Source organism: Sphaeramia orbicularis, chromosome 5 (genome assembly GCF_902148855.1).
Source record: "Sphaeramia orbicularis chromosome 5, fSphaOr1.1, whole genome shotgun sequence".
Lineage (NCBI taxonomy): Eukaryota > Metazoa > Chordata > Actinopteri > Kurtiformes > Apogonidae > Sphaeramia > Sphaeramia orbicularis.
In genome coordinates, this window is record NC_043961.1 from 36,668,029 (window position 1) to 36,681,689 (window position 13,661).

The 13,661-nt window shown below is 37.9% G+C and overlaps 1 protein-coding gene across 1 annotated transcript in view; it reads left to right on the plus strand.

Moving 5' to 3' along the window:
- Nucleotides 1–13,661, plus strand: part of itga7 (integrin, alpha 7) — a 47,894-nt gene that overhangs the window by 18,034 nt on the left and 16,199 nt on the right. Inside the window, 9 exon segments of the mRNA XM_030135427.1 lie at nt 4,145–4,272; nt 4,561–4,640; nt 4,772–5,027; nt 5,812–5,943; nt 9,035–9,242; nt 11,330–11,526; nt 12,418–12,506; nt 12,608–12,735; nt 12,862–12,957. Coding sequence (XP_029991287.1) covers nt 4,145–4,272; nt 4,561–4,640; nt 4,772–5,027; nt 5,812–5,943; nt 9,035–9,242; nt 11,330–11,526; nt 12,418–12,506; nt 12,608–12,735; nt 12,862–12,957 — 1,314 coding nt within the window.

Here is a 13,661-nt window from a genome sequence, read left to right on the forward strand (position 1 = left end):
TGTCCAATGTGGGTTTACTGAAAGATGAGCAGGGCAGCGGAGATCATGATCATACTTTGTGACTCAATCCTAAACAACGAAGTGAGCTACCAGCAGGGTAAAGGGCAAACAAAAGAAAGCATTACTCATCTACAGCAGCATATCTATCACATTCTTGACATTTACACCTGTCTTTTGGTGTATTAATCAGCCTGTCATTAATGTAATGCATTAACTAAGAGTTTTTATATGAAAATAAATTTAACTTCGCTAAAAGATAAGAAATAATCAAATGTTTCTTATTCTAATTCTAACTGGAACTGGAAAAATTACCATATGTTGTCAGGCTTGGAAGGACAATTTAACTGTAAAATTGCCTAGTGTGAAATCATTTGTTTAGTTCTCTAGATAAACCTTGGGTCTATTAAGGTGTTTCATTACTGAGAGAAAAAAAATGATCGGACCCGGCTGTAAGGCTGACTGAATATTATGTCTTTCTGTGTAGATGGGTTGGGAGCCATTCATATCTCATCTCTAAATACTGGTGGTATAACAGCTTAGCAGACCTCCCACCCTTACACCCTGACACCTGCCTGTGCATCTGTACATGTGGGGGGGGGGGGGGGGGGGGGGGGGGGGTATCGCTTTAACTCTCAAACATACACCAGAGCCCCCAGGAATGCAGAGTGGAATCAGATTTTATCAGTATTTAAGTGATTTGTTGTGTTTCTTGACCAAATCACTTGTTTAACATGTGTTTGCATTCGCTTAACACTGTTAGTGATTTTTTTTTTTTGTGGACCACCATCAGTGATGTGTAGTGTTCATGATTTAACATGGTAGGTCTTACATTGGGTGGTTGTTTGGGTTGGTTGTTCACTCACTCGTTTCACTCATTAGGGTGAGGGGAAGCATTCTTGAGGCATGTGGGGCTGCGCTTCAACAGCATTTGTCATGAAAGAGAAGACAGTGGCAGAAAATAGAAGGTAGAGTTGTCTGGCTCCCTGGGTGGTATTGGCGAAAGTTTGTGTGTCTGTGTGTAGGGTATTAGATAGCATGAAATTAGGGGGAGTGGAATTTACAGACACTTGAGGGTACGATGGAGGGTCATCTTGTGATTCTGTTGTTGTTGTGTAGTCTGGTCCATCATGGCATCAATTTCCAAACACCTAAAAACTATCTTTTTCCCTGAATATCTTTTGAATCCCTGACTTTAACGTTTAATCATCACCTTTCAAAATTTTGGATTGAAGAAAAATAAATAAGGAAGAAACTAGGTATGTAACGATTACTGGTATAATTAAACCACGGTAAAATTGCAGACGGTTAGTATTACCGTTTAAATTGTAATTATCATGATAACTGTGTTTGATTACCGCACTTTTCCCGGAGAAAATGCCTATGTAAAGATCTGCTTTTATGTCAAATATTTGAGTATAGTTTTAATTTATTACAACTTTAATTTTCTATACCTAATATTTGGAACCAATATTCACTTTTAAAGTCTTTGAAAAGGTTCGTTAAGCATCTTTGTGTTATTTATGCAATAAATAATGTACACTAGCAGTATTGTACCCATGGTGCCATTGTATGATAGCGCCCTCCCGTGCTGCAACATCGGGATGTGTTAGACAAACGCGTCAGACACAAAAACGTCCATTAGAGTAGGATTTTTCAAATCAGATTTTATATTTTTGGTGTGTTTTTTGGCCTTTTATGTTTTTATAGTAGGTTAAAGTGAAAAAAATAATAGACAGATGAAATAGATGAAGTTGTGCTGAAAAAACAGAACCCAAACATGGGTATCGTAAACATTTGTTTATATAGTATATAAAGGCAAAATCAAAAGGACTGAAAAACGGACAAAATAGGCTCAGACCACTAAGGGTTTATATTTGAATATTTCTGCAACAGAACGTACATTGTGCCTATTATTTTATTTTATTTTTTTTTGTTATTGTTGTTTTTTTGTTTTTTTTTTTCAAAATACAATTTGGTTAAATTATTTCAGTGTGTGTATTAGTACTTTTTGAACATTTTGAACACAATTTGAATGAATGAATGAATGTTTATTTCAGTTAAATACAAGATACAAAAACACACACATATAAAAAAAAAATAAATAATAATAAATAAATAAAAAAAAAAATTTCAACAATACCGCAATAATAATGATAACCGTGATAATTTTGGTCACAATAACCATGATATGAAATTTTCGTATTGTTACATCCCTAGAAGAAACTTTATTTTGCTGCATATATTCGGTATTAGTACAAAAACATGAGCAAACATAATCAGCAAACATAATAGCATTTCATATTCAATACAATCCTCCAAAGAAAGTCATTTTTCAAATTTTTTATAAGCTACTTTTCTGCAGCTGAATATATATACATACATATATATATATATATATATATATATATATATATATATATAAATATATATAAATATATATATATATATATATATTTTTTTTTTTTAATTTTATTTATTTATTTATTTATTTATTTTTCGTCACAAATGCTAAAATTGTTGACTGCTGATAACACGTTGGAGTAAAGAAGACACATAATTCATATAAAGTAATAATGTTAATGTCATATTGGAGCTGATAGTTTCAGATGTGTACAGTCCATTTGTACATGTGTTCAAGAAAATCCCAACCAACAGCTCAAGAATAAATTGGAGTAGTTGCTGTGCAGCCAACTGTTATGTTATGGCTGCTCTGTGTGTCTGTCTGACCAATCAGACATCCACCACTCTCTGTGTTTCTGTGCATGTCCCACACAGTGCTATCAGCTTGCTACACAGTATTTATAGGCAAAATACTTCCCAGCCACCAGAGATAGCTCTAATTTAAGCATGTTACCAATAACAAGGTAGATATGCCAGGGGCGGTGCACGGTGGCAGCTTTTCTCATTGCTGCTACTGGCAGTCAGACAACTGAACCAGGTACTTTTACGTGTCAGATTCATTGTTATAATTACACTTAAGTAGTCAGTATATTCTAATTGATAACTTAAGGTCGTTTTTAATTGCTTTCTCCTTTCATCTTTGTCCTCCTTTCTGTTTCTCCATGTCTCGCTTCCATGCATATGCCGTGGCTGACAGTGTTAGGTGGAATGTGGCTCAACGTTCAGTTTTTAAATAGCATCCTAGCCTGAATCAGGCACTCCTAATAAGGCAGAGGGCAGTCACTCTGGCCCCAAAATATCAGCAACCGCCTCACTGAGAATAAAACTTTTCCTTGCCTAGATAGTAAAGGATGACATGTGATACATACAGTGTTACAGTAGAGATCAGAGAGAAGGGATGTTGGAAATTAATGTGAAGTCAAGATAGTTCAACGTAATGTTTGGCTTGGTGGTCTCAGGAGGTTTTGAATGGTTTTGCAGATGCTTATACTTTACTTTAACAGTGACTTAGGACAGCTGAGGCTATTATTGTGTGGGGTCTAGAGTGTAAGCTATAATATGTAACATTTCCACATTAAAATATCTATAAATGTCTCAGTCTGTGTTATGTATTTTGCTGACCTTTGTGCTAACAAGTGCCAAATGGTACAGAGAAATCCCTAATCCATAATCCACATCCCCTTTACTAATGCTGCTAATCATTTTAAACATCACTTGACATTTGTGGCTATTTCATCAAAATTAGTCACTACAGTCAAGTAATTCTGTGATGGTGGTGAAAACAGTAACTCCCATGATCCCACACTGTTTTGTGTTCATGAAAGGAGTTTGAGGTGATGTTTTCACTTCATTTATATTCGCCTCTTTTTCCTTTTAGAATACGTTTTGTTAAGGAAACTGGGGGTGTGTGAAGTTATGCCACTGTAAAAACCCTTTACTATAAATTGTACTTACTTTTGTATATGTCTGTAACTAATATAAATATATTTACTCATCTGTAAGCACACTTTCTGTCTAAGTCATGTCATATAAATTTTCATCAGTAATGGTTGTGAAAACGTAAGCTCCCATGATCCCATACTGCTTCATCTTCATCCACTACATTGTCTTTTCTTGTTTTTTGAATGAGAGACCCCTTTTCACCAAACATACAGTACATGTCATGCACTGAATTTCTATTGTTTGTACTTTTATGAACATCTTTGATGCTGGTTATATTTAACTATCGCTAATGTCACTTCAGGGTCCTGGTGGGGGCGCCGCAGGCTGCAGGGCAGGGCTTGATGCGGGGAAGTCGACCAGGGGCGTTGTTCAGGTGTCCAATCACACCTGAGGAGTATGACTGCGAAAGAGTGGATATTGATGGAGAAGGTGAGTTTGAGGTGTTTTTGTGAATTTAAATTTTTCTTTATTGAGGATAGCTCCAAGGCAATGCTACTGGAAAAGCCATTTAGTTTTGGGGGTTTTTTTGTTATTAATTTGTCAATAAATTTCTCTATTATAAATTATACTTACATGGGTATTTTGCCATGCATTAGAGAAAAGGCATCTGAACTTGACCTGTCTCTATTGCATGACAAAGTGCAGCTTTCTTGTTGAGACCCAGTTCCTAATTAGTTTACAATATGGAAACATTTTTCCCACTATGTTTTTCTTTAGTGAGACTGGATAGAGAGAGCAAAGACAACCAGTGGCTGGGAGTTACTGTCAAGAGTCAAGGGATCGGAGGGAAGGTGGTGGTAAGTAGAGACCACAGACTGTAAATACATCAGTGAAGAAGCTACACCACATGCTTGAAATGACACAGTAAATTACAAAATATTTGCAAAAATACAATAGAACAGCGATGGATTTTCCTTTTAATTGCCAGACTTGTGCTCACCTATATGAGTTGAGGCAACGTGTGAACCAAGCCTCAGAGACAAGGGACCCCATTGGACGCTGCTACGTCCTGAGCGAGGACCTGACAGAGCGAGACGACCTCGATGGAGGGGAGTGGAAATTTTGTGAGGGGAGACCACAGGGACATGAACAGTTTGGCTTCTGTCAGCAGGGCCTGTCTGTCAGCTTCACCCCAGACAACAACTTCATACTGTTTGGGGCTCCAGGAACATACAACTGGAAAGGTAATATTATCAGCACAACTCTAGACAATGTTAAGAGATATGAAACAACAGAAGACAAAAACCAATATCAGTACAACTAGAAGCTTATTATTAAGTGTTGCATCTGGTTTTATTAAAATTAATCTGTTATATATATTCTCCCTTGAGATTTTGTATTTGTCACCCTTTTTATTATCTCTGTGCATGTATTTCTGTATGTAAAGATGTTTATGATTTCTGGACTAAAAAAGAGAAGTAATTCTATGTCTAATTTTAATGTAAGCAGGAAGAAAGACAAGCTGTGTAAACTAAAACACTACTGACAAACAACACTCAGCGGCAAAAGACAGAATTGATTTATAAGCCAATCTAGTAATTGAATACAGAAATTATGCTAAATAGTGGCATGCACTTAATTAGAGAAAGCACTCTTTCTGTGGCAGTAATACTGTAAATTACTGGATTGATTTATATTGTTTTCTCAACCAAGCTCAATGTGCTTTACTGTGTAATTGCATAATATTTCAGACAATTCATTAAAAGCACAATTATGTTCTGGCTTTTCTTAGAAGATACTGAGATTCTGAGTGTTACTCAATGTTATGTAAGCTACTTTGCACAACATTGTTTTCACAGTGTCCAAAATATGGTCAGCACATGTTCAGAATTTGTGTTAAAATGAGCAGAAACTGTGTGATTGTATGTTTTTAAGTCTACCTCTGATCCTACAGTACACGCCCTCTGTGTGTAAGTATGCCATTGTTGTGTTGTTACTTTGCTGTGCCCTCACCCATTTCCATTCCAGGTGAGATGCGTGTCCAGCTCCTAAACCAGACTCTGCTTGACCTTGGTTTCTATGACGACGGACCATATGAGGTGGCAGATCAGAAACAGCTTAATGCCCAGCTCATCCCTGTGCCCTACCACAGTTACCTGGGTAGGATTCGCCCTCCCTGCTCACTGCTGCTTGTGCACAGGCGAGAAAGAGAGGGCTGGGGGAGAGACACCAACGAGCTCAGACCCTACCCCAACATGGATGAAATATCTGTAATAACAACTGACTAACCGCCAGTTGACCAGCTTGGGGAAAAAAAAACCCCAAAAAACTTGTTTTGGTATTCCTGCTATTCCCTGCAGATTATTTCTGGCTGATCCTACCCAAGTGTGACTCACTGAGCCCTGAATGTGGCTCCACCTAAATTTTTTGAACACTTTCTCATGTGAATGTGCGTGGATGTTAAAAACGTCCTGGAGCTCATTCTGTCCTGACATCAATGTGTATGTTGTGCCAGTATCTGTCAGGAGCTTGGCCCCGCTGCCCCTAATAAAATGTTTACCAAAGAGCCAATCCAACAATGATGGTGTGATCCACCCTTTCCCAAAAATGAAGTCACATCGTTAAGTGGGTGGTAAATAAACGTCAGGGTGCTGTCTGAGCTTGAAATGTTGTCTCTCCCCAAGACACCCAGTGGTTTTTCACCAACAAACCACTGTGGCACCACAAAGACAAAGCACCAATCAATCACAGCCTGTCTCACCTGCACCTCCCTCTCCTCTTTTTTTTTTCTCTCTTTTCACTCTTTTACCCCCCTCCCTTCACCATCACTCCCCTCCCACACTCTTCCGCCTGTCTCCCTGTCTTTCTTTTTCTGTCTCGGGCCATAGGGCTCTTGTTCATGGCTAGCCCCATTGAAGATGCACTGCTGTACAAAACTCTGGAGCCCTCCAACCGGCCCACACCGTTTGAGGATGTAGCTCATAATAGCTACTTAGGTTTGTAGGCGTGAGGTGTTGTTGTTTGAACCGGACTGGGCTTGTAGTGGAAGTAGTCCCACCTTCGTCTCCGTCTTAATCCTTTCTGCTAATTCCACGTTGCCTATAGAGTTTTAGTTTGTAATCTATGTACTATGTTGGTCTTTTCACCTTCACTGTTATAAAGAGACAGCCATCCTAAAAGACCTCATGTTCGAGGAGTTCCTTATGATTTGACAAGTCAATTTAATTTGAATCATTTTTTAACTGTATTATTAATTTTAGTCTTTGATTTCTTTCTTTTGCCAGTTGCTGGTTTATAAAGATGGCTGTCTCTTTGTGTAGCAGCAGGGTGTGTGTCCAGTCTGTCTTTAGATCTCTTTTGTCTGAAGTGTGTTGGACCAGTTTGCTGGTCTGCATGTGTGAAGCTTTCCAGGGTTTCTTGGTGGTGGTTTTTCTTGTTGAGTGTTGGTTTGATCACACCTTTAAAGTATGAATCTTTAACTATCACTAAACCTACATTTAGAGATAAATAATGTCTGGGTTTTGTCTGTAGGTTGCCTAGTGTTCTTGGGTCATCACCTCCTTTTCAGCACCTGAATTTATTGTTAATGTTGGGTTCCAGTTATTAGCTTTTACTCAAAGTGTGGATCTACTATAAATCTCTTAATTCACATACCTTCAAGCTTGCTTTACCCTCCTACTCACCATATTGAGCCGTCTCCTTGACGACACTAATTCCCATACGACCTTTTAGCCTTCATGTATAACTCACATGCTTCCATTGATCCTAACCAGATGATATGCCACACCTGTGCATGCGTACTAAAACAACAGAGACAACGTATTTCTCTTGAACTTGATCAAATCCATCTATTTAGATACTATGTGCTATATTACTGATAGAAAAATTCTGAGACAAGAGACATACACAAAAAGATATTTCCAAAGTGTGTTTTGCTAAATAGAACATATATTCCTTTTTTAACACCTGCATTAAAGCCACATGAAATCCTGAAATCACTTTATTGCAGTTTCGGTGTATTGCTTTGTAAATCCCAAGGCTTTAGTGGCTTTTTGCAACTTCCAAGTCAAAATATAAATGACTACAAACACACAGAATGTGGGAAAATACCCTGTGCTAATGCTATGTATGTCATAAACTGTAATTTACTCCCATAGATGAAACAACATTTAGACTCATTATCTTAGTTTTGATTGTTCAGTGCTTAATTTTTCAACAAAAAGCAAGAAAACAGAAAATCTTTGTAAAACTGTTATTGTGTGCCCCACCTTTGTAAAGCTGAAGCAAAGACTCCACCTTTTTTTTTTAAAGGCTTTTGCAGCTTTAAGCTTCCATTCCCCATTTAGCTTAATAGACACGACCTTGTAGCGAGCCTGTGTGTTAAAAGCCACCCCGTGTGGAAAAAGTAGCACCTCATCCCCGTTTGCTGGTTTTTACAGGAGCTGTGATGCAGACTGTTGCATTCCACACCTGCCACCCTGGAGCTGCTCACTGTTTGTCTCTGTTTTGTCTCCCTCTGCATGTTTACTCAGGACTAACAAATGCCCCCCACCATGTCCTGATAGATGATCCCCCGTTTTCACGCCCTGTGCATGTTTTACACGAGAGAAGCGAATGCATGCGGTCGCTTCTCTTTTTGTTTCTCCATGGGAAATGTTTGATATCATGTGTTATTTTTCACAGCTGGATAAGAAAATATGAACACAATCTTGTTGTGAAGCAAACACACACACACTCCCCTTTCTTGTTGTTGCTCTTAGCTTTACCTGATTAAAATTCAAGCACATCCTCACATTCCTTCACACACAAACACACATGCACTTCCTCAATACACACTCCCACAAAGGAGGAATTGCTTTAGGCTATAAATCTGATTAATGTCCATTCACTGTGTTTACATACTACCCACACCAGAGGCTGCTGATACAGAGGAGTGGCATCATGAATCTCATGAGACATTAGCCAAAGGGCAATACATCTCCAGGCTTTTTGCTTTTACCAGTAGAAACACAACCGTTCCCTCTCCGTAGACATCTGTCCACCAGCAAAAGCAGCACACAGGACATTTAGTCCCATCATGACTTTGGCATAAAATCAATAGTCACTTAAGGCACACATTTCATTAGTAAGAAGGGAACATGTTACTCTGGGAAGGGATGAGTTGCGGAGCTCCACAGTCAATGCTAACCTCTGACCCATCCTCCTCCTGCCCCCGTCTTCCCCTCGGGCCCTGCCTCGCTCCCTCCTCCAGGTTTCTCTGTGGACTCGGCGATGGGCATAGTGAGCCTTGGGGAGCTGACCTTTGTGGCAGGTGCACCACGGGCCAATCATACAGGAGCGGTTGTGCTGCTACGGAAGGACAACGTGTATCGACTGGTGCCGCAACATATTTTCTGGGGGGAGGAACTGGCATCTTCATTTGGGTACTCAGTAGCCACCACAGACCTCAACAAGGACGGGTGAGGAGATGAACGCTGAGTGAGAAGTCAGGCTTGGTCATCGTCACGCGAACAGAGTCAAATTTTTTTTTTTATTATCAATTCACAAGATGCACAGGACATACAGAAAATTGAGACACTGATTCTCTCTCACCTTGGTATTAAATGCCATACAACTACAAAAAAAAAGGTAAAAATAGAACAGGAATAAGTAAGTGTTATAAAGGGGTGGTGCAGTGGATAACACTGTCACCTCACAGTAAGAAGGTCCTGGGTTCAGTTCCAACACCAGCTTATGGGGATGGGACCTTTTCTGTGTGGAATTTGTATGTTCTCCCCATGTCTCTGGCTTCCTCCCACCATCCAAAGCCATGCAGTAATTGGTTAATCTAAATTGCCCCTAGGGTCAAATGTGAGAGTGATTGGTTGTCAGTCTCTGCAATGAACTGGTGACTCGTCCAGGGTGTACCCCGCCTTCACCCATAGGTAGTTGGGATGGGCTCCAGCACCCCCATGACCCTCTCAAGGATAAGTGGTTCAGAATGAAAGTGATATAAACTATAGACTATAATAGAATATTTAAGATATGAATCAAACTTATTTACAATAGCAGCAATAGTGCAATACAGCAGCGGTTATGAGTAGAGCTGCAGCTATCGATTATTTTGGTAATTGATCAATCTATCTTCTTCTAACTGATCAATCTGTCTTCTTCAATTCTATTTGATTAAATGATTGAATAGGTGAAAAAATAGTAAAGATGTAAAACAGACGTGTCTGAAAATGACAAACAGCTTGCCCTTTACTCCAGAACCAGCTGAAACAGCCACAAAAAGTATAAAAGTAAAAGGATATACAAAATATACAGGAAATAACAACAAAAACAACAGTATAAAAGCATATATAAAATATCTACAGATAACAAAACCAACAACAAACAAGTCAAATGACATATACAAACAATATGTGCACTGCAATCTTCGACAAATTTGTATCCGATTTACTAACTTACTAACAGTTTAAAATGGAGCTAACATACAACTTTGTGTTAATCCTGGCGTCATGTGCGTCACAATAAGTGTCCGTGTGAAATACAACAGCGGAGCCAAAGCTTAGTGGCAGCGAAATTAAGATAACAAAGCTTCAATTCAGGAAAATTGTAATTGAATATTTTTTAACTGATTTGAGTAGTCGGTTGATTAATCATTTCAGGTCTAGTTATGGTGAGAAGGTGCATAATGGAACAAAACAGTAGCTGATATGACAGTAGTATAATGTGTATTAAAGTGCAGCAGACAGTCAGTATCAGATGTGAGAAACATCACAGATTTGAAGTTTACTGAGTTTAACTGAAGGGTAACATAGATGAGAAGGATTAGAGTGGATTAAAGTCTATGAGGGTCCAAGTCTCAATGTGGAGTTTTGCGAATGTTTACAGTGAAATTCTAGTAGTGGAATATTTTAGAGTACACTTACTCTAATATACAACTATAAATCTGAGACATTCGTACTTAACTTGAGTATTTTCCCATTTTATATACCTTTATACTTCTGCTCCACTACATTTGTCAGACAGCTTTAGTTATTTTTCAGACAATTTTCATTCCCATCCTGTCAATGTCAGTGTATTTTTAAATATGTTTTGAAGATTTGTTATAAAAAAAAATAGCAGGAAAATGCGTTGTAACATTGTACAAACCTGAAAATAGGGTAATTTTTCTAAGATCATGGAAAGCTTCTTACAGGACCATAGCGCTACAAACGTAGTTATCTTGTATAATGCGATGCGTTGTTGTCAAACTGACCAAAGTAAATAAAATTGCTGAAATTAGCAAAAATCTAAACATCTTAAGTGGAAACCTCAGACATGCACATTAATATAGTAATAAAATAAATCCATACAATCATATATAATGCTTCATACTTTTGCTGATGACCTTCTCTTAATGATTTATGTACTTTGTCTAGGTCTAAATGCAGAATACTGACTTGTTCTAGAGTATTTTCACTTTGTCATATTAGTGCTTTTGCTTAAATAAAGCATCCTACTAACTCAACACCTCTATTAAGTTCTGTTTCTTTGTTGCCGCTCATGTCTCTGTCTTCAGCTGGACCGACCTCATTGTGGGAGCTCCTAATTTCTTTGATCGTAAGGCTGAGATTGGAGGCGCCGTTTATGTTTACCTGAACCCATTCGGTCACTGGGATGATCAAGCTCGGCCAATCCGCCTCAACGGGACCTACGACTCCATGTTTGGGATGACAGTCAGTAACATAGGCGATGTGGACCAGGATGGATATGGAGGTGAACCAACACTATCAGGACATTATTATTATCACCCTGCCCCCCCAAAGGGGAGGCAAGGGGTATTGTTTTTGGTTTGGTTTGTTTCTTTGTTTGTTAACACTTTAGCAGCAAAACTATTGGTTGAATTCATACTAAACTGGGTTTATAGATTGCCAGTGACCCAGAATAGATGCCATTACATTTTGGGAAAAAGTCAAAGTTTAAATTTTTTATGAATTTTTGAAATCTTTTTTTTTCCCCATTTACTTTTAACAGGCAAAATTGCACATTTCAATAAAAAACATCAATTTTGTTTCAATTTACTTCAAACTTGGCACATATATAGAGGTAATTGATATGCTGACATCAGCACATGCATAGATGTGGTGACATCAGTTGGATCCATGCCAAAATAAGCTACAATATGTGAGAGGGGTGGGGTTTGTTGTGTCTGGCACCACTTATTCTTATTCTTATTCTTATTCTTATTCTTATTCTTATTCTTATTCTTATTCTTATCACTGAGATTAAAAATCTATTTTTCAAGAGTGTCCTGGCCAAGACAGCAGCAGCAGAAGTTACACAAAATAGAAATCACAGCCATACATCCATCCACACAAAAAATATACATAAAACACAATAAAAGTCAGTTCTAAAACCATACATAAAACATTAAAATAAGAACATACATATAAAACACAACCTTTTTTTTAAAAAAGGTACTAAAAGTATAACAACAGTGTTCCTTAAAAGCATCTCAAAACAGAATCTGATTCAGTCAATTGGAAAAACATCTACATCCATGTTTTATGTTTCAACACGTTTCTCTTTTTGCGTTACATTTTTAACTACCATAGAAACTGAATGTAAAATTATAGCTGTAAGTTCATATTTCCTGCATCTGTTTAGATATTGCTGTCGGAGCTCCATTTGATGGAGATGGCAAGGTTTTCATCTATAGAGGCTCAGACGCTGGAATTGAAACTAAACCTGCTCAGGTGAGTCTCCTCCAATCTTTCTAAGACAAAAGAATGAAAAAGATATGAGACTGAATGAATGACTAGATCATTACGCATACTGATAGAACATTTTCCAACAGGTATTGGACGGTCGTGATTTTGATGTGAAACGTTTTGGATACTCCATCTCCGGTGGTTTGGATATAGACAGTAATCAATACCCAGATGTAGCAGTGGGATCCCTCAATGATTCAGTCGTTCTCTTCAGGTGAGAAAAGAGAGAAAAGACATATTTTACATAAAAATATCAGGAATAAAAGTCATACACCACTACCATCCACTTTCCACATGGAAGTTTGTCATAATGTGTTCTGTGTTTCTGTTTTTCTCCAAGGTCTCGACCAGTCATTCATGTGGGCAGAAAAATATCCATCGACCCTCAGAATATTGATCTGGGGCAACATAACTGTAAAGGCAGAGATGGAGTTTGGTAAGAGCTGAAATTGAAACAAATACCCAACAACTGGTTTTTATGCAATGTACAATAAAATATAACAACATTTAAGGTACTATACAGGGTGGGGAAGCAAAATTTACAATGAACATTTAGTTGTTTTTTCTCAGCAGGCGCTATGTCAATTGTTTTGAAACCAAACATATATTGATGTCATTATCATACCTAACACTATTATCCATACCTTTTCAGAAACTTTTGCCCATATGAGTAATCAGGAAAGCAAACGTCAAAGAGTGTGTGATTTGCTGAATGCACTCGTCACACCAAAGGAGATTTCAAAAATAGTTGGAGTGTCCATAAAGACTGTTTATAATGTAAAGAAGAGAATGACTATGAGCAAAACTATTAGGAGAAAGTCTGGAAGATACTATTAAAGAAGAATGGGAGAAGTTGTCACCCGAATATTTGAGGAACACTTGCGCAAGTTTCAGGAAGCGTGTGAAGGCAGTTATTGAGAAAGAAGGAGGACACATAGAATAAAAACATTTTCTATTATGTCAATTTTCTTGTGGCAAATAAATTCTCATGACTTTCAATAAACTAATTGGTCATACACTGTCTTTCAATCCCTGCCTCAAAATATTGTAAATTTTGCTTCCCCACCCTGTATATATTTGTATTTGACTATATATAATGTTTTTATTGGTCTTGTGTATCTTTTATTTGTCCATTTATTT